The sequence below is a fragment of the Folsomia candida genome, unplaced genomic scaffold (assembly GCF_002217175.1).
Source record: "Folsomia candida strain VU population unplaced genomic scaffold, ASM221717v1 Fcan01_Sc001, whole genome shotgun sequence".
Lineage (NCBI taxonomy): Eukaryota > Metazoa > Arthropoda > Collembola > Entomobryomorpha > Isotomidae > Folsomia > Folsomia candida.
In genome coordinates this window covers 8,592,392-8,615,907 of record NW_019091193.1, presented here as the reverse complement: position 1 = coordinate 8,615,907, position 23,516 = coordinate 8,592,392, and the positions used below count along the sequence as shown (strand labels likewise).

The window sequence follows — 23,516 nt, the reverse complement described above, 5'->3', positions numbered from 1 at the left end:
ATCATGCGGAATAAAAACTAGTGCTGTTTACGGATGTGAGAAACTGGTTCAGACATTCTGGCATCAAAATATTAGTCTTTCTTGCCCACTTGCAAAAGGGATGTATGCATATGTTACCAGAAGATTTTTATTTTATCCCCTCACAAAAGGGTAAGAGAGTAAGAGTGCGAATAAATGAAAGTTTTTGTCGGCACAGCATTTCGCATATTGACTAAAATCTTGTAAGATTTGTATTGTAATTCGCCAACAGGAACTAGACTGCAAAAGCAAAGCCCTCCTCATAAATTTGAAAATAGTTACACCTGATACCAATTAAGGCGATGCAGACACATAAAATATCCAAATGAAATTATCACTTTACGTTTCGAGTAACTGATTATTACTCGCATTGTCGTGCTGAGACATATGCATGCAAATAAATTTGTACATACGTGTCTACAGTGTCATTGACTTTCTGATGCGAGAAATAAAGAAACGTTGTTATAAAATACATGTGTATTTATGCATTCATTGAAAGGTTTGAATTTTATTTAGAAATTGAGCATATCAAATTATCTTGGACAGTGAGCAAAGTATGACATCCCTATAAATAAGACAATTATTAAAGAATACAAAATTTGTATGGGATATTGAAGTATTTTTAGCATGGAGCTTATCATCCGTAAAATCCATAACCTGAAAAATCAAGTAGAGAATGAAAATCAGATTTATAAGGATTAATGGACTTGTTGCAACTTACCACCGTAACCTGGAAAATTGATTAATTAAAAACAAGTAATTAATTAAACCGCATAGTTATTAAACAGGTAAAAAATGCTCCCATAACATGGACAAAAGTCAATACTTGAGTTACAACGATAAGCATATATTTAGTTAAGGCAACTCACCCCCGTAACCTGGAAAAATTAAATACAATTAATTAATTAAGGCTGACGTAAGATCTCGTTTTCCCAACCCCCAAAGTATTGTAAAGTAAACGCCACATTTCAACTAAATTTATTACATAACATGTAAAATAATACCTCCGTAACCTGAAAAAATTAATTAGGAAAATTAGGAAATCAATAAAGTTATAACTACAAACGTATATCTATGCATTTAGCGTTGAGCGTTAACTCACCCCCGTAACCTGGAAAAATTAAGAACAATTAATATCAGCTAAAAACAAACACCGAAAGTTCAAAGGTAAGTTCTTACCACCGAAACCCCCACCGTATCCTATTTTTTTTGAAAAAACCAAACAAAAAATCAAAATCAAAATCAAAAGTTATAAGTATTAACAGACATGCACATGATTGAAAATCTTACCTCCATAACCTGGAAAACAGTAAAACCAAGTAAACCCGATTAATACAAATGCAAAATGCCAAAATTAATATTATGTACCTCCGTATCCTGCAATTAAAATAGATCTTGTAAATATCATGCAGTTTGAGATTGACGGATTAATATTTGTGTACCTCCGTAAAAGTGGCGTTTCTGTCGGCTCCCTTCATCCTGGCCTTCCAATCCCTGGCCACGGAAGACTTCTTGAGGAAGTACGGCTGGACGAATTTCTCTAATCACAGGGGCAGGCTTTTCATCCAAAGGAAGGGAATAGGAAATTGAGATGACGCACATGACAACAAAAATCGATGCAACAATTTTATTCATTTTGGAAGCTGCCTTGTGTTTGAATGACGTTGAATTAATTATTTTAAGGATGTGACACCTTTAAAAGATTACTCTCGTCTGAAATATTTCGGAGACAGGAGACCAAGTTTTTATATCCTGTCTTCACATTACAAAAAGTCATACATATTTATAAATATATTTGAGGATGCGTAAATGAAATCACTATTTCAGTATGAATAAAAAAAATAAAGTCGTCGGTTCGTTGAAGCAATTTCACGAGGACATCGGCTGATTTTATCCAGTAATTTGATGTTCTGTGAAATATTTTTTTGCATCACACCAAATAAAAGAAACTAACCTTTTATACACATAGTAAAGTATATTACGTGGATTTTTGTAGTTCATTTTATGCCACAACAATTCTAAGATTTTCCACGTCAAAGGCTTACACTACTTTTTGTCACTTTTTTTATTTCCAGTGAGTGGCGAACAAACCATGGTGAGTTAAAGCATGACACTCTGGTATAGTTAACACAAACGAGTAATTACATAAGAATGAGATGCAATAATCTCCACGAGCGTCGTGCAATCGGCCGAGGAAAAAAAGGATCAAGGTATGTACTTGGTTTAATTTCAAGTCGCAATTTTGGGAAATTCCAGACTCACGCAGCAGTTGTAGCATTATGCGATGAGTACATGTTTTTCTTTCATTTGCTTTTAAGAGTCAGATTATTAGAGTTCATATTGAATGAAAGGGAAGGAAACCACCTGGTGGGTGAAGAAATTGATTCATTACGCTAAGTGAACAAAGCGATCTGGATAAAGTTGGATTTTAGCAGCTTTTTTGTTGGATGAATCTTACAAATGATCTCATATTTATATGCATCCCAGCGTCGAGTAAGAGATTACACCTTGAATTAATATAACTGACTTTGTAAGAACGTGCGATAAGTATTTACCTATTATCCTTTTTGAAAGTGTTGTTGGGAAACTTAGTGCGATAGCAGTAATTATAACACTGGGACAAATAAATTGGCAATATATTTATTTTTTAAGAAAAAATTCGATCTGTTAAAATCAGGTTGATGACCCAGTGTGCATGATTAAAATTTATGTAACCCATCATAAGTTCTAAACCACATTTTAACCGAACCCTTGAAATCCTTACGAGGCTTTAGTGACAGTGATTCAGCGAAAGCTGCTTTTTATAGACGGATTTTTTGTTTATTAAATAAAGCGTGTTATTCCCACAGCTTGCTACGCTTTACATGCGCAATGCATAATATTCAATTAATATTGAACAATAAAATCATAGAAAAAGTATATAATACACTATGTGCACATAAATTGAAGAAAATTTTGCTGTAATTAAGTAATACAATGCTTTTTAATTGATTCCAATCACCGAGTACTAAACGGTTAATCTTTTAATGCTACCATGAATATGTATGTAAGTAGTTCATTCTCGCAGCACAAATTTCTAACTTCAAGCGTTATCCGACCAACTCCAGAAAACTTCTGAACCTAATCATCAGAACTTTTCCTATTTAGATTCATGTTATGCTGTTTGTTATGCTGTCATGTTATCCATTCTACTATGATGTCTTTGCCTTTACTGACCTTTACTCTATCGATTAGTCTGTTTGCATGATCATCAATAATAAAAAGCCAATTGTCACATACAAAAACCAGTAACAAACAATGTCACAGCAAAATTGTACTATTGGAATATGCAAGCCTAGTATATGAATCGTGATATTTGGAATTCATATGTATTTTCATGAAGTAATAAAATACGTGTTTTAAGCAGAAACGAATTTATTTCTCACTGAAAAATTACAACAGGTCAACAAATAAGTACAGTTTTTTATGAAAGATATCACAGCGTATTTCTCTTGTTTTTTGAATAGGATTTCGCGACCAATCTGTGAATCAATGTCCTTGTCGGCAAAAAATTTTAACGTCCGTACCCTAGAACAAAACCAAACACATTAAACATGGAAATCATAAGTGAATCGCTGCAGAATTACAAAAGGGCAGTTTGTATTTTTATTAAAGCTATAAGACCTACCTCCGTAGCCTCCCCCAAATCCTCTGCCAAATCCACCACCATAACCACCCCCAAAACCACGATAGCCCCCGCCATACCCCCCGTACCCCCCGTAAAATTGGCGTCTTACTCGAGCTTCAAAGTTATAAAAGAGTTATAACCATGCCTTTACATGAGATAGATTTATTTAAATTACCTCCGGAGGTGTCTTCTTCCGGCAATGACACATATTCTGCGGCAGGGGAACCAACCAATGATGCGGGAGCAGATTGCGATTCTTGCGCCAAGGAAGCGACGACGAGACAGGCAACAAGGGCAAGTGCGAAGTAGGCCTTCATCTTGAAAGTGTAAAACTTGTGTTCTTTTTTAAAAGATAATCTCAAGGAATGCTCCAGTAATTTGAATGGTGTATTAGACATAAAGTGGATCCTTTTATATGTGAAAATTTTGAGATTTTTTGAGTACCCGTTCACCCACTATGCATATATGTACATATGTATGTGTGTGTGTGTTACCAAGACTTTTCCATCTAATCATCCTTTCGTCGCATTTTCTACGAAGAACAAAGACGTACATTCACGCTAAATGCAACCGTAAAAGTTTCAGCCAATTATTTGGTAGTCGAAGCTTTGCCTGTGGGCACGAAAGAAAAGCGACCGTCCATTATTCGCTAGCATGACTAGGGTGCTTAAGCATGTGTGTACATACATATTACTCGGTGTGCATGGTATGTGCAAAAATTTTGTTTTGTATAAAAGCTCGTCCAGGCGGAGATGAGGTAAAAAACCTGATTTGATTTTATCCAGTGAACAAAGAAAAATATGGGATTTCTGTAAAGTCATTCTGCTGAACGATCAATTCAAGTCTAATACGTTACAATGCAAAAATGATATTATAATGAGATCGTCCCGACGACGTCATCGCTTTGGAGAATATAATGATTAAGAATATTGCTATTCCGTTCTTTCACTGGAAATGGCATTATGAAAAGTAAGAGTATATGTATATATGCATACATGTACATAACTTCCAGTTTTTCCGAACCACATCCTTAGTAACTGCAATTGTGGATCATTTAACACAAACTAAGTATATGTTTTAATACTGGTAATTAGTCCGACAAGACACCATTATTGTACACCTTATTCTTATACTAATATCATAAAATAGAACCCCTGTACATAATGTAAATTTTTTACAGATGGTACTCAGATCATTAATAATTACATAATATGCAGCTTCTTCTGATCAGTAGAATGATATCATTTTCGTGTTTTCCAAAGCCTTCTGGCAATTCTGAAAATTCTGAAGAGCGTGTCCATCAAACCACCCGATCTGGCTTGAGGACGCTCACAAACAGGTGGAGGGCCGTGACATTTTGGCAAGTCTGACCTTGCAGATCGTAAAACTTTTTCAATCCACGGAAGATACCACGTCGCCCGCATGTAAATCCCAGGCTGATTTGCTACTGCACACTTGATTCCGTGAGAAACTGTACCAGCTAAAACCCACTGACCGTTGTTACGCTTTACTGACAGTGGTCCACCTACATTCAGTCAAGTTAGAAACTAATTTTTGAGAAATTAAGCAAGTTGGTAGTAAAAAACACTCACCACTGTCACCTGAAATATGTAAAAAAAAAAATACAGTTAGATTAGTCACTCATTTGCCCAATATTAAGTAAGCAAATACGCTAGTTAGTATGTACCTCCGCAAGAATCTTTTCGTCCACGTCGATACCCGGCGCAGATAAAGCTGGGTTTAATTGGTTTCATATTTCCAGATTTTCGAAACATTTTCTGACAGTCGGTATTATTAAGGATTGGTACATCAACTTCATACAGCATTGAAGGTCTTTCACCGTCTAAATATGTGCAGATTATCGTGCAAAATATTGACGCAAAAAATAATTACAATTAAGCATTCAACCGTGTCATTGGTGTTTTTATTACCGTGCTTGAGCAATCCCATTCCCGTAACGAATCCTTTCTTTCCAACAAAATTTTCCTTAATGTCTGGTAGACAAATTGGTACAATGTGAGGTTGAAACTGAACTGGTGTATCCAGTTCCAAAATTGCAATGTCGTTTTCGTAAGATCGTTGATTGAACTGGGGATGACGAATTACACGACGCACAGCCTTTGTGACCGCATGTGAACTCGGATGATCAGAGTCCGTGACGCCCAAAACGACAGATAATGTTCCAGTTTGTTGAGGTTGACAGTGCCCGGCAGTCAAAACTGAATAATCATGTCATACATAATTTGAGATGTATGTGCATAATAAATCTGTATGCTTATTAAGTATGTAATTACCATGCCTATCGTCAATAAGGACTCCACCACACTTAATTTTGGAAAATATTCCCCACCACACAGTTTCTTTAACTAGAGCCATCCATGGCCAATTTCCGTGTATGGATGGGTTTCCTCCAACGATTCGACTATGTCGTGCAAGAGGTCTCACGCCACAAACTTCTCTATAGTCCAACACGTCCCGTTCAATCTCTACACTTTCAGATGGGGGCGAAACTTTCTTCTTGGAAGGTTTTTTAGTCTTGTTCTTTGATGGGATTCGCTTGGTAGTTTGTACAACGTTTTTCTTTTTATTGGAAGTTGAATTTTTAGACTTTGACGAGTGCTTTGATTTTGTTGAATTTTTATTGCCCTTCTTTTTTAGCGGTGGAGTAGCCGTCGTCGTTGTCGTTGTCGTCTTTCGGGTACTTGGTGATGATGGTTTAAACACGACATCATCAATGTTGGACTTGTCCAGTTCTGTTGCAATACCCGCAACGACCTATGTAAATAAGAAGAAAAAAAAACATTTTTCATGAACTGTTTGGGGTTCGATGAACAATTCGACAAAAAATTAACCTGATTGACAAATTCATTAATTTTATTGTCCCATCCTGCAGATGAACTGGACTCGCTATCATCATCATCAATTTCATTGGAGAGCCGGGATTGCTTAGCAGAATTGGTTTTGGGGGCTAACGAGGATGCAAAGTTGGCTGTGGTGGTGTATGTATTCGTAGGCGTTGATTTGGTAGTGCTAGTGCTACTGACTTTCTCTGTTGTAATTGGTGTGTCGATAGGTTTCGCAGTTACATCTACAAGGAGCGTCGTCAAGGAGTTTTCACTTATCGTGGGAGCTATTAAAGTTGTTGCGACTTCTTCGTTGGACAGAGGAGGTTGTTGTACTGGTAACGTACTAGTCTCAACACTGCCACTGCTGGCGGATAACATTATAGTGGACGCAGTGTTAGGTTGAGGTGAACGTTTCGAAATTTCGTTTCCAATTTCCTCATCATCCTCGTCTTCAGTGCTGGATGTGAAGATCGAGTAGGACGCTTCAGTGGTCGGAGGCCGAGTCCATATCATTTTTTCGGTTGTCGAGCGCAGTTTCACTGGACGAGGAGAATATTTTATTTTTCCATACGTAAATTTCGTGGTTGGCTCGGTTGATGGCTTTTTCGAAGTGGTAGTTTGTTTGGTAGTGGAAGTTTCTTGTGAAATCGGATGCGCATGTGATGTGCTCGCTGCAGTTGTCGTGGTCCGAATTGTGGGAGTAGTAGTCGTTGGAATTGTTGTGGTTGTTGTATGCACTACTTTGGCTTGGGTGATAGTAGAAATGGTTGTGGTGGTTGGAATCGGGGTCGTACTTTGCGTGGGAACAATGGCTGGCGTAACATTTCGAAGGGTGTTATTATGACCACTCATTGTCATTGTTGAAATTTCAACAATGGGATTGTCCGTGGTGACAGAGTTATTGCTCGGATCATCAGATTCCCCTTCTTTGTGATCTTGTTTATCTGATGCAATGCTAAATATAGCCAGGTCAAGAAGGCTCTGTGGGATTTTGAATGACTGATGAAGATGATCCTTAGGTGGCTGAGGTGGTAGTGGGGTAGTTGACGAAGCATTTTTCAATGGTTCAGCCGTTGGAAGTTCTGCCGCAGCGTCAGAACAGCACGCTCCAAACAAATGTCCATCACGACAAGCTCCAATAACTGTGCCAGATCTCTGTTGGCATTCTAAACTGATCATACATGTTCCCACGATTCCGGGAAACTCGGATGAAGTGCATGCTTTCGGTGCAATATTGAGAACTTTTCCTGCAAAATAATACAAGACATTTACAATTTGTTGGGTACAATTTGGTACAATTCGTTCATTGCCAAAAATGACTGCAGCTCTAAATCTCTAAATCATCCAATTGAGAGATTACGAACATTAAAGTTAGGCAATACGTGCAAATGTTTTGACCCAGTCATTTTTGTGGTGGCACAATCTAACAAAATTATGTGGAAATCGGGAAGCGAATGCGAATTTGGACAATAACGCATTCATACAACAGCAAATAAAAAGTAACCCACAATGAAATATTGTGGGTGAGGTGAAGTACAGTAACACTAATCGCTGACAATGCTGCCTGCATCATCACACACACGGAAGACCGGTTTGCACATATTTGTGTTGCATCAGTGCGGGTAAGTATGTGCAAAGGTGCCATTGGAGTATCCAACATCGGTCAACCATCATAACGGGATTTGATACATGAGAGTAATAATATGATCTCATCTTATCAATTAAACGCAGACATTGGTTTTTAACTTGTCATCCGTAATCTGACATTGCGGTTGAAATACGTAACAAATTGACACGTGAATGAATGATTGCATACTTACCCCCATACATGTGGCGTGTTCTGCTGGAGTGCGTCCAAGGGATACCAATAAATATGAAGAGCAAAATCTTTGACACTTTGAGTATCTGCATTCTGACTGACTTTTACTTTAATTTTCTATTTTGGTAACGATTTAATGCATGAGACTAGTACATAAATAAATTCTAAAACTCGAGTAAACCGTGCATGACCACCATTTTGATGTTTAAATTTGATTATTTATATTGCGACGAGGTCACAATCACAAGTATTTTGATATCGCAAATTCTCGTAATTACGAAAAATGAATTTAAAACGAGCCCTCAAACTTTAGTCGGGATTTAACTGAATGCGATCACAGAGTTTAGGATAAAACCTCGAGTTGTCTCCTACTTTTTTCCAACTGAAAAAGAAGAATTCACATTGTGCGTCAGTCATCATTTTGAAATCTTATGAGACAAAATCAACTGGTTTTACAAGTCTGCTGCTGGTTGAGATCAGGGGATCAGTTGCATCTGACCCCTGCCCGGCAGTGTAGTAAATTTTAATGCATGAAACCTACCAGGACATTTCGCAACACGGGTTATATTATGTATGCACATCTTTATATCTTTGCTTATGGTGGTGCTTGCTTAACCGTGTGTGGGAGGATTACTAAACTCGCAAAATTACAAATTTCTTAGGAAAAGGTGTTTTAATGCAAATGCAAATACATATGCAACGAACCAATGTTTGTGATCTTAATTTCAATATTCATTTATTTGGCTAGGAATAAAAATATGACAAACTATTTACATAGTACAAAAATCTAATGAGCAATTATAGTCTTATGAATAAGACCAGTAGTCAAATTCTCGATTTAAGCACTCCTCTTGGACAGGAGCAATGTGCATGGACAAAGGATTTGTGTGAACGCGTTTCATGTTCCTGTAGTTTCTTGTGACAGGTGGCGGCTAAAAAGGACATTTATGTATTAATTATTGTTTTTTGTTAATTTAAAAAAAATGTGAAAATCGGCTTACTGTGCCGCCCTGACACTCAGGGACTTCAAAAGGCCAATCACATTCACCCTTTTGCTGCATTTTAAAATTGAACATTAGTTTCGATAACTACATTACTATGACGCTTATCAAGATGAAAGTTTGTAATGAAAAAATTACCGGGTTGAAATAAAAACCGTCCGGACAAAGAAGAAGGCAAGGCCGATCAATGTCATCGCATATGTAATAGAATGAACAATTATACGGATGGCCGACAGGTCCTTCAAATCCATCTGGACAAATCTGCATAAAAATATTTACATGAAGAACATGCGCATAGCCAAATATTCTCTCAAATGTATAAGCATATTTACCCAAGTTTCCGGATTCTATTGAAAACAAATTAAAAAAAGAATTATTATTATTCAAGTTCCAAGCATAGTCCGTACTACAAATTAGTGCTGTGCATGCATATTATGATCTTACATCTGTGGTGGTGGGTGGTTCCGTGGTTGTAGTGGTCGTAGTTGTTGTGGTTCTGTAGGAAATGGTATGCAAATGAGATTTACACACTTTAATCATGCAAGTCTATACTATGACGGATCGGATATATTTTCTAACTACTTCATACATACGTAAATATGCATTAAAGTCCAACTTACGTAGTCGTTGTGGTTGTGGTAGTAGTTGTCGTAGTGGTGCTGTTAAAAAGAAAAAATGCATTTACAATCATTTCCTGGCTAATGTCTAAAAAAATTAGCGTCTGGGTATGTGAAATTATTTACGTAGGGATAGGCGTGGTCACGATGACGCAATCAATAGCGTCCTGGTGATTACACGTCGTAAGGTCTTGATCCTAGCCAAATGAAAAATAAATCATGAAACGAACTCAAGATCATGACCACATAATAAACTATGGACCACTTTTGCGGTGTGCATCAACTTGGACAAGGTTTGTCCAAATAAGCTTACCCATCTAGTCCCGACCGGGCAGCACTCAGCCTCCGGCTCTCCGTTCGTGCAAACAATAAACCGGGTACAATCGTATGGATATGGCAAATAAGTTGGGATGCCTTCAGGGGCGTCGATCGGACAATCAATGTTATCCGGTGCGGTGTGATTACAAAGAGATTCTGTCGTTGTTATGGGGTTGGTTGTTGTTGGAAAATTAGTCGTTGTGGGTGCGGTGGTCGTAGTCGACGGAGGGGGTTGAGTAGTCGTTGGTTCTTCGGTGGTGGGCTCTGTAGTCTCCTCCGTGGTGGCTTCCGTGGGTTCCTCTGTGGGGCTAGGCGTTGAATTTGTTGGTCCAACTGTGGGCTCTGTTTCTGGTGGTTCCGTTGGTTCGGTTTCTGGTTGTTCGGTTGTTACATCTGTGGGGCCAAGGGTGGGTTCTGTTTCTGGTGGTTCCTCCGTAGTTTGAGATAAGGCGTGACCGACTAGTAGCAAAACTACCAGTGAGAAAATGGTCATATGCTTTAAGAATTTCATTATGGAAATTTGTCAACGCGTCCCAATGAATCACTGTGATATGTGCGAGTGAAAGATGAAAATCGTTCACAAAAGTGGGAGAGTTTTAACCCAATCAATTGTTTTATATTCAAGATGAGATTTTTATGACAATACCAATTGAGTGAATATAAGCATGCTTATCATTTCTTATCATCATGTCCTGAGCATGACAATATGCAAGAATTGAGAGTGCTATCCTATAAGAACAATCAATCAAACAGGCAATTGCGTCAATTACTTATTGTAAAGCATATCAGTCACACAGTTCGTTTTCATCTCTGGAATTTTTATGACATTTTTGAAGCTGGGTATTGAGATTCAATTCCTCGTATTGCATGCATGTATGCATTAATAAATTGGTCACAACAATCTGATTATTAGATTTTGCTTTTATTTAGTCATTTTCATAAGATTATGAATATGTTGTTGCGAGTTTATAAAAAATTAGTTTGGGATGGAATTATTCGACAATGTTGATGTATGTAAGTGTTTGAAAATCACGATTAATCATTAGGTTTCATTAGATTAAAGTAACCTTATCTTTTTCTATCGTTAATCGTTTTGATACGAACTTGAAAATCTCCAGGATTTAGAGCGAACGAAGAATTTTATTTAATTGACGTCAGTGGAACTATTTAATAAGGACGGACTGTTGATAATCGATGAACGACATGTGCACGACTCGTTCTCGTATTATGTGCATATACACCTGCCATTAGCGTCACAAATTGAACGGAACCAATACATGATAAACGATATAATCCCAATGCATACATATGTACATAAACATGTCCAGTATTGATGGACCTTGATATCTATTGTCCGAATTGAGCAATTGGGAATTCATTAAGTGACTTGATCAAGTCCGGATAAATTTGTATGAGCATCTTCCTTCTGTTGCTTCATAATTTTTTTTACAAATATGGATTTTGGTATTTAGAATAGAATTTTTTTGCTAATCATTTAAGTACATATAAAGAAACGGGACAGGCTTCACCTGTAGCAAACTTTGAATGATTTAAATCAAATACTTATCACAGATCATTAATCCGATTTACATGCGTATGTATGTTTGGTGTTGCAAATAATGCATTAAATTATTCATGATTTACATTAGCCTTAGGTAACTGGTCCATTTATTGAATATTTCAAAAAATATGATCGATCATTTTTAAACCTGTTACGATCTTATTTGAATAATCATTACTTTTGATATTTGTACCACCCTTCTCCAGTCTTTCGACCCAACTTCCCTTCTTTCACCATCTTTCTCACAAGTTCGGATGGCTTGTAAAGCGGATCATTGGGAAACCGTTTTGACCAGCCTATAATTATTATATCAAAGCATCGTGAATATGTGTATAAACAGTATACATATTCGAGCACTATTAAGATATGTACCTTCTGCTACATAATATCCAACGTCCACACCAACGGAATCAGCGAGTTCAAACGGGCCCCTGGTTAACAAAATTTAAGGTAAAAGAAAAAAATAAACGTGGATTTCACACTTTTTAATCTATTCTGGATAGTTTGTGTTTCGAGTATTTGCTTATTTATTAAATCCAATCAATTTCACTCCCTCTCGATTAAAAAGTTTAAGAACGATACAAGAAGATCCAGAAAAATTGGCCCTGCAAAGTAAGGGTTAGTTTGATCCCGATTTCGTGTACTGCCTCCCGCTGGGGAAAGGGAGTTTATAGATGGTCAAAAAACAATTTTATATTTATAGTAACGGGAAGATGCGAGAGAAGAAAAATACTCGAATCACAAATTCTCCAACAATTATGCAATCTACCCTTAAACGTGTGAACGTAATAAACTAAATATTTAAATGTCTTACATAGGATAACCAGCACCCAACTTCATTGCAGTATCAACATCTTGATGGGTAGCATCTCCTGTGACGCGACAATAGTTAAAATTCAGTTGAAATCCAAATGCATCTAACTTATGTATTTATAAACATTTGTAAGCGTTACCCCTTTCAACCATTCTCACAGCCTCGATTGAATATGGAATAAGAAGTCTATTGACGATGAATCCGGGCGTGTCTTTGCAGGTCACGGTAACTTTTCCGATGGACTTTCCCCAGTTATCCATTTTATGGTAAGTCTCGTCTGAAGTGTCTGAAATGCGAATGACCTCCAACAGCCGCATCATCGGGACAGGACTGAAAAAATGAAGCCCTCCGAACCGATCCTTTCTTGTACACTTTGACGCTATTTCAGTTATTGGAATGGAAGAAGTGTTGCTGGCAAAAATTGTCTTTTGTGGAGCAAGCTGTGTGAAAATTGGACCCGAATTACTAAATCTATTGCTACCATTTTTGATACCATGTATTTTTACCTAGTTACATGCATAAATGTGTATGTATTTATATGTACACTGCTTATTGTACATACCTTGTCCAGCTTTTCAAACAGTTCTATTTTCGGTTGAAGGTCTTCGATAATGGCTTCGATTACTAAATCTGCATTTTCAACAGCTTTCTTCGAATCTGTGATGTACTGAAGTTTCGATAGAGCTTGAGAGACGTAAGCCTCTCCTTTGGTTGGGTCGTCCTATACAAATATAAAGTTAGCATAGGTATTTTTATGTACATGTACACATTTATTGTCCCGAAAGCGCACTACCTTAAATTGTTTCTTAGCCACCCTCGCCAAACTTTTTTCAATTGCTGCTCTCGACTTTTGCAGAACACTGTCACTAACATCCACCAAATTGACAGTGTTACCGGATGCTGCGGCGACCTAATGGTTTTGTTTTTTGGCAAATTATTATGGTTTCATTATTATGTAGATACATAGGTGTGATGGGTGATTGTTTTTTTACCTGTGCTATTCCTGCCCCCATTGTACCACCTCCGATAACAGTGACATTGTTTATTGTCATTTTAAGCGTGGAGGTACAAAACGACCGGCCATTATTCCCGAGCACCGGTTTCAGTAAGTGGAGTGCCATTTTTACTGTATAAATGCTATGTTTTTACGGATTGTATCGTCGTGCTCTATGTAAAAGCTCTCTAAATCAGCCAATAAATAAAGATTCTTAGAGACAGTAATTTAATACTAAAAACACAACGAATATACAACAGATGAGGAAAATTTGAGCTTGTTTGGAACTTGAACTTTGTCCAGATAGTTTTTACATAGATACCAAATCCAACTCCAGCAGCAGGTTTACAATAATGGTGCATAGTATACAAACATAAATGCAACTTTATATGAAGACTACTTACATAACTATATGCCCCACAAGATCAACAAATATTTATGTACATAGCCATCATCATCATCATCCTCCTCCTATCTCTTCATGAAGAGGAGAGATCCGTTGAATGGACAAATATCCTTGATGTTAGGTATATATTTCAATTTTCATGAAAACAATGCATGCACGTAAATGCATGATAAAGTAGATTTTTTTGCATCATAGATTACTTTTTATTTTATGATCAAATTTTAAAATCAGCGAAATTTTGAGTAATCACATTGGATTATCGTAGGCTTAACCAATTGTCGGGGTGACACAGTTTCCATTAACGCATTTCCCCCCACTAGTACCACAAGGGGTGTTATCACCTGTAAATTTAAATATTTGTAAAAAGTCTCATTCATTACAAACTTATGAAAGCTTTGTGACCTGGAGGGTGGTTCAATGTGACGATGGAATAATAGCCTTCCGGCTTGTTTGGGGTTGGATATCTGCATGACAGATTTTTGCACAATTCTGCTGGAGTTTTGGTTGGTTCAGGGACAGCGCTTGATTGCTTGGTGTACTTTACGCATAACGCCTTCATGTCATATCGGTCTCCCACGTTATCTTTTGAAAGAGGGATGTTGGTCGACGCTTGAATGCTTTTAACACATGACCCCTGGTTCGAGGAAATGTAGGTTTTCATAAGGTTAATGCTGCACGGGGAGAAATAAAATTTGTTGGTTGTTCCCCATCCTTTGTAGCTCATAATGTAACCCTCGTCCCAGGAACAACTGGCTGCATCACCCGAACCGTCGTGTGGTGACCCTAAATTATGGGCGAATTCGTGGGCAACGCTAAACATGCCGTCGTAATATCCGCCCAAATCTTCAGTCACCGAAGTGGCATACCAACGGGTAGTAGTTTTCCAACAGGCAGCACTAAGATATGCCAAGCCGGCGACACTTTTGGAATATACTCCACTACTGTCCTTGCTTTGAAGATCCACTCCGCTGATGACCGCTGCCATATCGAATTTGGGTCCAGAAGCTTGGTTGGTATACGCCCAGGTAGAAAAGCTGTCCAAGACTTTGTCAATATCGCTTCCAGTTTTGTCGGGTACTTTGTTGCTTTCCAGATAAGGTTGTGCGTCGCGAGTGGCGATTGTGGTCACTCCAGAAATTTTGAAAGCAATGCTGGGCTCGGAGAAAGTGGCGTATCGGTTGTTAATTGCGTGAAAAAAGACCCCCAAGTAGTCCAAGATTTTGGTACGATCTTGACCAAATTGTTGCGAGTTTTCATAATCAAAAATGACCCAAATTTCGGGTTCAGCAGTAATGGTGGCACGTGTGCTAATTTTGGGATATGTCAAGTTCCTGTGTAGGTCAACAAAATCGTTGTTGTTCGATTTTGACTCTGGTGAAACAGTTTTGACAGTAAAAACATTGTATTGGTCATTATTGGAAGGGATGATGGCCAAATTATTCATAATTCCGTGTACTTTGTAACCAGTTTCGGTATTTCTGATGCTCATGGCAGAGTCTGAATCTTGATCAATGTAAAACTTTTCCTCAATCTCTCGGAGGTGTTTTTGCGAGGGTGTGTCGTCTACGAAAATGACATTTCCTTTGCCATCGTCTTTCGCGACATTGTATTTGAAGCTTTTAGAGAAAACAGACGCTGAAGGAGCTTCCAGGGCAAGATTGTAATTATGACCTTGACCAGAAACTCTAACGGAGAAGGAGGACGCGACGTTGTCGTCGTCGTTCGCAGATCTTTTGGCAACGTGTCGACGGACTACTTGTACTTGGACGGGGGTTGGACTTGGAGCAGCACTTACTGTGGAAAGAATAACCCCCACAGTAAAAACTGCACAGCGGAGAAGAAGGGTGGATCTCATACTTATTGTTATTGCAGTAAAAGTGGCTGGAAAATGATGAGTTTTGGAGATTATCGATCATTTTTATATAGACAGCTATTATGGGTTCGTAACTCCAGAAATATGGCAATACTATACAAATTGACATTTAGTAGATTAACCAAGTAGGACAATGATTAATCTTCAGACATAAACTCAGGCTACTACTGGTAGCTTTCACGCCGACTTCACGCCGGGTCGCCCAAAAAAAATACAAAGAAAATGAACTATATTCCATAAAATACATTTAAATGAATTAAATCCTACAACTTATGTTTTTTTACAGTTTCTGAATGTCCCAGAAAATCGTGTAGTATCGTATGTATAATGATGTTTAGGATTAGCGATGAGGATAAGTGATATGGGGCGGTTGTTACCGCCGACGGTTGGCGTCGGCGTGCTGTAAAGCTGTAAATAATCGAAACTTTGTGACAGACCCACTATATATTTCATAGATCCAGATCGATTTATGACAAATAAAATAACAATTGACATACAAAGATGTATGAAACGTTTGTGAAGTCTGGTGTGGATGTAATAATAATTTATTAATGTTTGGATAGGATCGGTATTATTAAACCTTCGGGAATAAATTGAAAAATATATCAAACTAAATTCTATGCATATGTCAGTAGCATATAAGTAATTGATACATCCATAACTTATGAAATTCAAAAGGTGATTTATTCTTACAAGGCATTGTCGCTGAATATTATATGAAGGTCAATAGTTAATAGTTATAGACATTTACATAAATGAGTATTTGATGCTCAAAGTCCCTCATAACTCACTTTCCTCATAGTTCATAATATGGCGTCTGGTTCTGTTGGCCACATCGTTGCCGTCTAGTACAACTTCAGTTTCTATTGATGTACTATTGTTCTCCACCTCATTGACATTGACATCGTCAATAAATGAAGCAGTAATGCAGCTTGTGTTAATATTGGCACGCTCAACATCTGCTCTTTTGATGACATCTTGATTCATGGGCTGGTTGACCAGGGCATCACGGACACTTTCAACATCTCTGAAAACACGAAGCAGATTTCTGCCAGCGAGTTTCTCAAGGTCCTCGTCCCCCCATCCTCTTGCCACAAGTGCTTCGAAAAGCGCTGGATAAGATGAGACATCTGGAAGGTCGATTGGGACGCGATCAACGCCTAATAATGCATAAAAATACAGTTGAATTTTTTATGCAAATACGAACAGTGTATATTTAAACCGCTCAGAATTTTCAATACATAGAACTAAAACCCTATACGACTTACCATCATAATCTGCTCCGATACCGATGTGATCAACTCCAGACACATCTCTGATGTGCTCAATATGTTCTATATGTAAAACGTAAAACACGTACTATTATTTTGACTTTTATGAAAATGTAATTTAACTTACCGATTACGTCCTGTATTGTCGCGTTCTGACCATCACACCGAACAAATGACTTGTAAAAGTTTACCATTACAATTCCGTTATGTTCTTTCTATTGGATTAATTATTAATATTTATGCATTTTCATAGATCATAGCACATAATACATAAATATGCACACTTAAAAAAACGTGTTGTCATACCACCATTCGAAGTACGTCGTCAGGCACATTGCGATGATGGTCACATATCGCCTGCATTAATTGGGATAAAATTTAGATGATCGTGTAATCTTGTCTTATAAATATTTGTAATATCTTGCTATTATCACTGATAGGATTTCGAACCTTTGCAGAAGAATGAGAAAATATAACAGGAGCTTTTGAACGGGTTAATGCAGCCTTCATTGTCGCAACGGACACGTGCTGATGATAAGATAAGAAAAGTTATGTTTTATTACTAGGTACAGATGTGCTTTTAATAAAACAGTATTGAGCACTGTAAGAAAAGTCGTAAGCGGATTTCGTAAGCAAATAAAATAGTCAACAAAAACCAAACTCACTGATAAATCTACCATCATTCCCAGTCGATTCATCTCGTCAATAATTTTCTGTGGAAAATTTTCATATCATTACAAACCCTGAATAAGTAAAAATTAGAAATTATTCTTCCGGACTTACCAGTCCAAACCCGGATAAACCGTCATTAGCTGGGGGAATAGTTCCTCCGTCTACTGGGGAAGCGTCCGCCCTAGAATTGGTAAAAAATATAATATTTGATAGCTATAAATACACTGGATGCATGTATTATCATTTAAAATATATAGTTCCACATAAGGTAGTTAAGTACCATGGCAAGTTGCAGCTATGAGTTAGGGTCATATATCTGTCAGGATAAAGGAAAAATATCTGTAATACTTTATAGCCAAGTTTATGCTAAAAATTTGGCATAATTCTGTCATCCTCCGTGATTCTGATCCCCAAGGTAAAATTTAAAATTTAAAAGTTACTACAGCCGAAAATTTGGTAAACGTACGTTACTACATAATGTCGATTCATACGACTAAATAGTTTGCATTGTGTAATTTTTTCAACATATTAACGAAACAGATTACATCTGACTTGGAATTATTATTCCACAATAATATACAATTGTCTAATTTGACAGAATTGCATACAATTTTGGATATAGTAAATTCTACATGAGGTTCTAGTCACTGAACATGTCTTAAGTACGTTCACGCCTCACCTAGCTCCCATGTCGTACATCAATCTCAAAATGCTAAAACTGGACTGAATGCTGTGACCTCCTTCAATTGCTATCAGGCTTGCAATTTTTCCATTTTGAATTGCCGTTTCAATGTCTGAAAAACAAATCACAAATTGATTTCGCAGTAAAATATTTTATCCCTGAAATACGAAATAATCAACGCTCATTGAATATACGTAAACATGTACGCGCAACATTTTATCAGTCATACCAGCAGGGCTTTTGGCTAGGTAAAGATCGTTAGGATAAGCAGAAACCAAGCGTCGAATTACCTAAGCCAAAAGTTGTTATTAATCACGACCAGTTTTACAAGTAATTACTCGTAGTAGTTATAAATGATTACATCAATTTGTTCCAGTGTCTGGGCGACAGAATCCTTGTAGTTACTCGTGCAAGATGTGTACGCCACCCAGAACTGTTTTCCAATCATTCATCATCATCATAATGCAGGTCATTGAATCAAGAAATAAATAAATGTTAATGTGTTCTAATTTCGTGAAATATCGGCTCTTTTAAGGAAGGGCAGTTTATTAGTAATAACACGAAAGCGTGAAATGAGACGATTTCGATACAAAAATACGAATAAAACTTGCTCATACATATGAATTTAATAAAGCCCAACAACATATGTATGCATATACGTAACTGTGTATCATCTTCATATGACCTACGTAACCGTGGGTGTGAGACACAGATTTGTGTGAGATCAATTAAACGTGTGGACTTTAAAGGAATTAATTTTCAATTCTACCGAGTTTTTCATTCTTTATGGTTACATGCTCGCACCCTTAAACTGTCATAACAGTTTGTTGTAAATTTTTAAAATGTTACAGGGCAACATAGTCGTCTTCCATTTTTGGGAGCAACAGGCGATCAACATGCCACTCGAGAGTTTATACACCTCATTACACGGCTTCTAGCTACTCAAGAAAGCTAATTTTTATTCCTAACACTGACTGGAAATAAAATCATTAATTTTCTTTCGCCTCATCTCCCTTTCACGCTCATTAAATATTTAGTAGTTTAAATTAATTTATGATTACGACTCACCTGACCACCAACCATCCCTTTCCGCAAACGTGGAATATCGGTATAAGACTCTGGATGATTTGCCCACACCGGATCTTGGGTCAAATCACTATTGAAATTGACCTTGCTCAAGTCATTATGAACTAGCTTCCTTAATGAAAAAAACAGGAAAAAACGTGAAATCGCCTCCGCGTGAAAATTTAAGACAAATTTCACAAAATAGTTCTCACGTCAATCGTAAAAACAACGAGTAATTTTCACTCAAACTCAATGAAATTTCCGTGAAATGCTTGCGCATTTTTTCACATGAAAATTCTGGTTATTGGTCATTTGTATAGTGTTGTCATAACAGCAAGTATGACAACGTTCAGAAAAAATAATAGAAATTTTCAAATTAGAATAAATGACCTCTAAAATGGTCATGGTTACTTAAACAAGTAACCAATAAAGTAAGATTTAAAGGAAATGCCATGTAAACTGAGTTTTAGAATTTGCGTGAAATTAACTCATTTGTCGCATTACCGGACGTTCCACGGAAAGTCATTATGCCTGCGAATACAAATTTGTGGATATACGTTATAAAATACTATACAATGTTTTCCTTTTTTTTCTTAAATCCAAGTCGACTTGAGAAGCTTGGTATATCGATCAAATTAGATTTTACAAACGAACCCGTCAATAACAGGCATCCTTTCCAAGATCCGAGACGCTTTTTGAGCTGCACTTTGAGGCTCATCCTGTAAATTTCTTGTAGTCACAACGGCAACTGTGACAATTACAGTGACAACGGCAGCAGCAGCTACAATTGATATTCCAATCTGTTTCGCTGTCCGTTGTAAAACAAGTGCAAATATTAAATGCCTGTAATAATCTTAATAATATTTAACACAGCTCACCTTTTATGGGCATTTTTATATTTGTAGGATTTTCCAAAAGAGACGCCGAATTTTGACTTGGAATTCAGAATTCTGTATAGTTTCTTCTTTCAACTATAATAAATTTTGAAAAGTTTAAGCATATCTAAACAACACAGAAATTGACATCAGAATGATTCCAGTGCAGAAAATAGTAAAGTCGTATTGCAAAAATTAAAACGTGGGAAATGAGCCAAATGTCTGTCTCAGACATTAGGTCTGAAACAACTTGGCTTACCAGATATAGAAATTTGATCTCGGATTACGTTCACTTATTTCAACCACCAGGACAAATACTACGAATATGTATGTGCATATAACCTGAATATGTCTACTAGATATGTATGTACCTTCTTTGAGATCCTACTGGATGAGACAAATTTGGATCCTGGTGATACTTGATTTTTTTTGCTAATTGTGTGTATAGCGAATGCCAAAAATCACTAACGAAGAGACGATGATGTTGAGGAATGTCAAGCTTTTTCTATTTGACAACTTATTCACTACCGAATAAATGACCCGTCAAAGTGGATAATGCCAAATTGATACAATCAGTCAAGGATAATCAATATTTGTACGTGATAATCGTTTTGTTGGATGAGTGAGAATGTCGTCGGCGTTGTGTAGCTTATCTTGATGAGATTTATATAGTTTGGATTCAATTTTTTCAACTGATTTTTTATATACTGATATCTGATCTACTTAATAATGCGCAATGTGCATGGATTCTCAAACACCTGAACCAGTAAAGCAGTGAAATGGGCAGTAGTATGCGTATACCTACATATGCATGTGCACATGATACGTATGTTATAAAAGTATCTAATCAGTAATGAATTGTTTGGCCACTTCATTTGGAAGGAGGATATTCAACGATATGTCCATATAGCGGATTTGCACAACCTTGGTAGTTTTGTTTTGCTTAATATATTGTTATTATTACTTTTTACGTGCGAGATATTGTAAAATTCACTCTTGACGGTGTGATACGATCGTCCAGACTTTTTAACGCTGATTTCAAGCGTAGATACGATTCATTGTACATTTAATTCGTTTGTTAATATTCAGTTTCAACGGTTAATCCAAATAAACTGAAAATTTACCGGAAGCAATATATATGTACATATGTAAATAAACATATGTAGGAATGCATATGTACATATACTTACATATAAATGAGATCAAAATAAATGTACCACGCAAAAATGAAATGTACGTGCATGCATATTTTTGTGATGCATCTTCAGTGAAAACAGTAAATCAATATCGACAACCAAACCTTATACATAAGTATGTGTGCATACTTAAATATGCACTTCCATTCTTTAAGGAGATGCAAATCATTTATTGATAAGGATGCCCTCCGATCCAAATTAAGAAATTTGGGATCAGTTGCAGGCGGTTTAACGATTAATTTTCAATTGATTAAATCAATTGAACTTTTCACCTCAAGAACCTCTTTCTTATTACTGCGATATTTGAGATACCCTTTATTCTACGTAGACGCAAATTAATCATTATTAAGTACCAATACATAAGTCTTCTTCCAACCCAACTATTAACTGCAGATCCTTTCATGAAAGTATTATGATTATCAAGATACGACGGATTTTACGCTCTTGCATTGAATGCATATTAATTGGCAACTATTTCATTCATATCGCTAAAAATCTCTACATTTAGCACACGTTGGAAGCATAATGGAGCATATTACATCTTCACTTGTCCTATTGGATATCTTGCTCTAAAATCTGAAGCCCAGCGGGTAAACATTGTTCGTTTTAGGAAGTTTGAATGTCTTTTACCTTTCCTAATAATGTTGTCTCGCCGTCAATCAGTTGGGTCGGGCTTGCAATTGAATACGAAATTGGGAAAAGTGAGAAATTAAGTCAAGATTAGGAGACGTGACCCTGCCCTTAGAACTCGTATTCTTATACGTCGTACTACTATGCATTTCAAACCATTTTGACTCAGGCAATCCAGTTCCGTGACAAATTGAATTACGTGTTGTATTTAATAGTTAGGAATGAAGGAGCCGACCAGCTCTACCAGCTCGGACCAATAATGATCATTTTAATATACGTCTTATCCAATTTACTATGCATCCAATGTGCATAAAATGTATCTCAGCCATTGTTTTGATTTCGTTTGGTCATTTGAATGCCAGCTTAAAAAGGGATTCTATGTAAAATAAATAGCTGCAGCTTGTCGAAGCATTGGAACAGATATACCCCATTCGAGACTGATATAAATTAGTTCTCGTTAAGTGCTCGCTTTTATACGTCTGTATGGCAATGCAGTTCTATGAGCAAATACATAAGTCAATTCCGAATGAACCAAGACGTTTCCAAGCAAATAAAAAAGTCCTCGCCTTAAAATATGTGCCCAACTAACCATATTACGAGAAGGATACTGTCACTGCTATTGCCCACATTTAAAAGTTTTGATATATGAAACGTGTCATTTCGCTACATTGTAATGGCAAATTCAGGAAATTAATATTAACGGGGTGGAAATGCCGGCCTTCCTTTGTGCAGATGGACATACATTGAATGGACATTATTATTATAGGGTTAACTGGACACCGTTGTACGATGCGTGCGGGGGTGTCTGGTGTCATTCGCTGCTAAACTAGTAAATAAAACCGACTTGAAAAAGTAACCCTAAAAAGTGTAGAGCAACTCATAAGAGATGTTCATAGATGCACCCAATGATGCTGCCTACTTATTAATTCCATTTGCAATCGATGCAACAAAAATGCCAAGAAAATTTGGCAGTTCCGTGTTATATGATTGAACCGATGCTCAAAACTCGAGCATATTTAGTAATATGTACATATTGATAAATACAAACAAATAGGCATACACAAAAAGTTCTTAAAACGTCTTAAAATGCATATTGCTTGCCTCGTGGGCGAAGGGGAAAGGGTTTTATCCCCAATAAAATAATCGCAACTTTAATTGATTCCATTCAAATGTAATTAAACCTACCAAAGC

The 23,516-nt window shown here is 37.0% G+C and overlaps 6 protein-coding genes across 8 annotated transcripts; all 6 read right to left on the bottom strand.

The window, feature by feature from the left end:
- Positions 1-506: 506 nt before the first annotated feature.
- LOC110863566 (keratin-associated protein 19-2) lies at positions 507-1,930 on the bottom strand. 3 transcript variants are annotated; one of them, XM_035846290.1, is made up of 9 exons: positions 1,461-1,930; positions 1,387-1,395; positions 1,309-1,317; positions 1,198-1,218; positions 1,121-1,129; positions 1,023-1,031; positions 888-896; positions 740-748; positions 507-675 (listed from the first exon to the last, which is right to left on the bottom strand). In XM_035846290.1, exons 1-9 carry the CDS (start codon positions 1,651-1,653, stop codon positions 656-658), a joined length of 288 nt encoding a protein of 95 aa, XP_035702183.1. In that variant the 5' UTR covers positions 1,654-1,930; the 3' UTR covers positions 507-655. The 3 variants fall into 3 exon arrangements, with proteins under 3 accessions (XP_035702183.1, XP_035702185.1, XP_035702184.1); XM_035846292.1 differs by lacking the exons at positions 888-896; positions 1,023-1,031 and having other exon boundaries at positions 1,461-1,924; XM_035846291.1 differs by lacking the exons at positions 888-896; positions 1,023-1,031 and having other exon boundaries at positions 545-748; positions 1,461-1,927.
- Positions 1,931-3,408: 1,478 nt separating this feature from the next.
- LOC110848865 (serine protease filzig) lies at positions 3,409-8,719 on the bottom strand. Its single transcript, XM_022096205.2, has 9 exons — positions 8,352-8,719; positions 6,538-7,778; positions 5,980-6,460; positions 5,617-5,904; positions 5,373-5,528; positions 5,278-5,286; positions 3,861-5,210; positions 3,686-3,799; positions 3,409-3,585 (listed from the first exon to the last, which is right to left on the bottom strand). Exons 1-7 carry the CDS (start codon positions 8,440-8,442, stop codon positions 4,927-4,929), a joined length of 2,550 nt encoding a protein of 849 aa, XP_021951897.1. The 5' UTR covers positions 8,443-8,719; the 3' UTR covers positions 3,409-3,585; positions 3,686-3,799; positions 3,861-4,926.
- A 341-nt stretch (positions 8,720-9,060) lies between these two features.
- LOC110863113 (integumentary mucin C.1) lies at positions 9,061-10,891 on the bottom strand. The gene is made up of 8 exons (XM_022112351.2): positions 10,282-10,891; positions 10,095-10,165; positions 9,972-10,010; positions 9,796-9,847; positions 9,684-9,698; positions 9,490-9,612; positions 9,352-9,405; positions 9,061-9,282 (listed from the first exon to the last, which is right to left on the bottom strand). Exons 1-8 carry the CDS (start codon positions 10,795-10,797, stop codon positions 9,157-9,159), a joined length of 996 nt encoding a protein of 331 aa, XP_021968043.1. The 5' UTR covers positions 10,798-10,891; the 3' UTR covers positions 9,061-9,156.
- A 1,034-nt stretch (positions 10,892-11,925) lies between these two features.
- On the bottom strand, positions 11,926-13,997 carry LOC110853638 (hydroxyacyl-coenzyme A dehydrogenase, mitochondrial). Its single transcript, XM_022101945.2, has 7 exons — positions 13,654-13,997; positions 13,455-13,571; positions 13,224-13,382; positions 12,801-13,101; positions 12,662-12,719; positions 12,220-12,278; positions 11,926-12,143 (listed from the first exon to the last, which is right to left on the bottom strand). Exons 1-7 carry the CDS (start codon positions 13,780-13,782, stop codon positions 12,022-12,024), a joined length of 945 nt encoding a protein of 314 aa, XP_021957637.1. The 5' UTR covers positions 13,783-13,997; the 3' UTR covers positions 11,926-12,021.
- A 239-nt stretch (positions 13,998-14,236) lies between these two features.
- Positions 14,237-15,960, bottom strand: LOC118436911 (venom metalloproteinase antarease-like TtrivMP_A). Its single transcript, XM_035855575.1, has 2 exons — positions 14,464-15,960; positions 14,237-14,402 (listed from the first exon to the last, which is right to left on the bottom strand). The coding sequence occupies exons 1-2, from the start codon at positions 15,914-15,916 to the stop codon at positions 14,329-14,331; spliced, it is 1,527 nt and encodes a 508-aa protein (XP_035711468.1). The 5' UTR covers positions 15,917-15,960; the 3' UTR covers positions 14,237-14,328.
- A 503-nt stretch (positions 15,961-16,463) lies between these two features.
- On the bottom strand, positions 16,464-21,254 carry LOC110841830 (dipeptidase 1). The gene is made up of 16 exons (XM_035846209.1): positions 20,871-21,254; positions 20,503-20,595; positions 20,279-20,432; positions 20,129-20,155; positions 19,628-19,757; positions 18,921-18,992; positions 18,789-18,849; positions 18,557-18,671; positions 18,158-18,193; positions 17,989-18,058; positions 17,871-17,918; positions 17,656-17,733; positions 17,512-17,562; positions 17,333-17,420; positions 17,203-17,268; positions 16,464-17,094 (listed from the first exon to the last, which is right to left on the bottom strand). The coding sequence occupies exons 2-16, from the start codon at positions 20,513-20,515 to the stop codon at positions 16,715-16,717; spliced, it is 1,389 nt and encodes a 462-aa protein (XP_035702102.1). The 5' UTR covers positions 20,516-20,595; positions 20,871-21,254; the 3' UTR covers positions 16,464-16,714.
- Between the last annotated feature and the right edge of the window lie 2,262 nt (positions 21,255-23,516).

What these genes read in the sequence shown, in the direction of transcription:
- LOC110841830 (XM_035846209.1), bottom strand. An exon ending in TTTCTCATTCTTCTGCAAAG is followed by an intron (nt 17,563 to 17,655) that starts GTTCGAAATCCT and finishes CAATTAATGCAG; the next exon opens with GCGATATGTGACCATCATCG. An exon ending in TATCGGAGCAGATTATGATG is followed by an intron (nt 17,095 to 17,202) that starts GTAAGTCGTATA and finishes ATGCATTATTAG; the next exon opens with GCGTTGATCGCGTCCCAATC.
- LOC110863113 (XM_022112351.2), bottom strand. Translation starts at nt 10,797, where the DNA reads ATGAAATTCTTAAAGCATATGACCATTTTCTCACTGGTAGTTTTGCTA. An exon ending in GCCCGGTCGGGACTAGATGG is followed by an intron (nt 10,166 to 10,281) that starts GTAAGCTTATTT and finishes TCATTTGGCTAG; the next exon opens with GATCAAGACCTTACGACGTG. An exon ending in CTGAGTGTCAGGGCGGCACA is followed by an intron (nt 9,283 to 9,351) that starts GTAAGCCGATTT and finishes TGTCCTTTTTAG; the next exon opens with CCGCCACCTGTCACAAGAAA.
- LOC110848865 (XM_022096205.2), bottom strand. Translation starts at nt 8,442, where the DNA reads ATGCAGATACTCAAAGTGTCAAAGATTTTGCTCTTCATATTTATTGGT. An exon ending in AACACGCCACATGTATGGGG is followed by an intron (nt 7,779 to 8,351) that starts GTAAGTATGCAA and finishes ATTATTTTGCAG; the next exon opens with GAAAAGTTCTCAATATTGCA. An exon ending in CCTTATTGACGATAGGCATG is followed by an intron (nt 5,905 to 5,979) that starts GTAATTACATAC and finishes ATGATTATTCAG; the next exon opens with TTTTGACTGCCGGGCACTGT.
- LOC110863566 (XM_035846290.1), bottom strand. Translation starts at nt 1,653, where the DNA reads ATGAATAAAATTGTTGCATCGATTTTTGTTGTCATGTGCGTCATCTCA.
- LOC110853638 (XM_022101945.2), bottom strand. Translation starts at nt 13,782, where the DNA reads ATGGCACTCCACTTACTGAAACCGGTGCTCGGGAATAATGGCCGGTCG. An exon ending in TGGCTAAGAAACAATTTAAG is followed by an intron (nt 13,383 to 13,454) that starts GTAGTGCGCTTT and finishes ATATTTGTATAG; the next exon opens with GACGACCCAACCAAAGGAGA. An exon ending in TGTGAGAATGGTTGAAAGGG is followed by an intron (nt 12,720 to 12,800) that starts GTAACGCTTACA and finishes GTCGCGTCACAG; the next exon opens with GAGATGCTACCCATCAAGAT.
- LOC118436911 (XM_035855575.1), bottom strand. Translation starts at nt 15,916, where the DNA reads ATGAGATCCACCCTTCTTCTCCGCTGTGCAGTTTTTACTGTGGGGGTT. An exon ending in CACATTGAACCACCCTCCAG is followed by an intron (nt 14,403 to 14,463) that starts GTCACAAAGCTT and finishes TTAAATTTACAG; the next exon opens with GTGATAACACCCCTTGTGGT.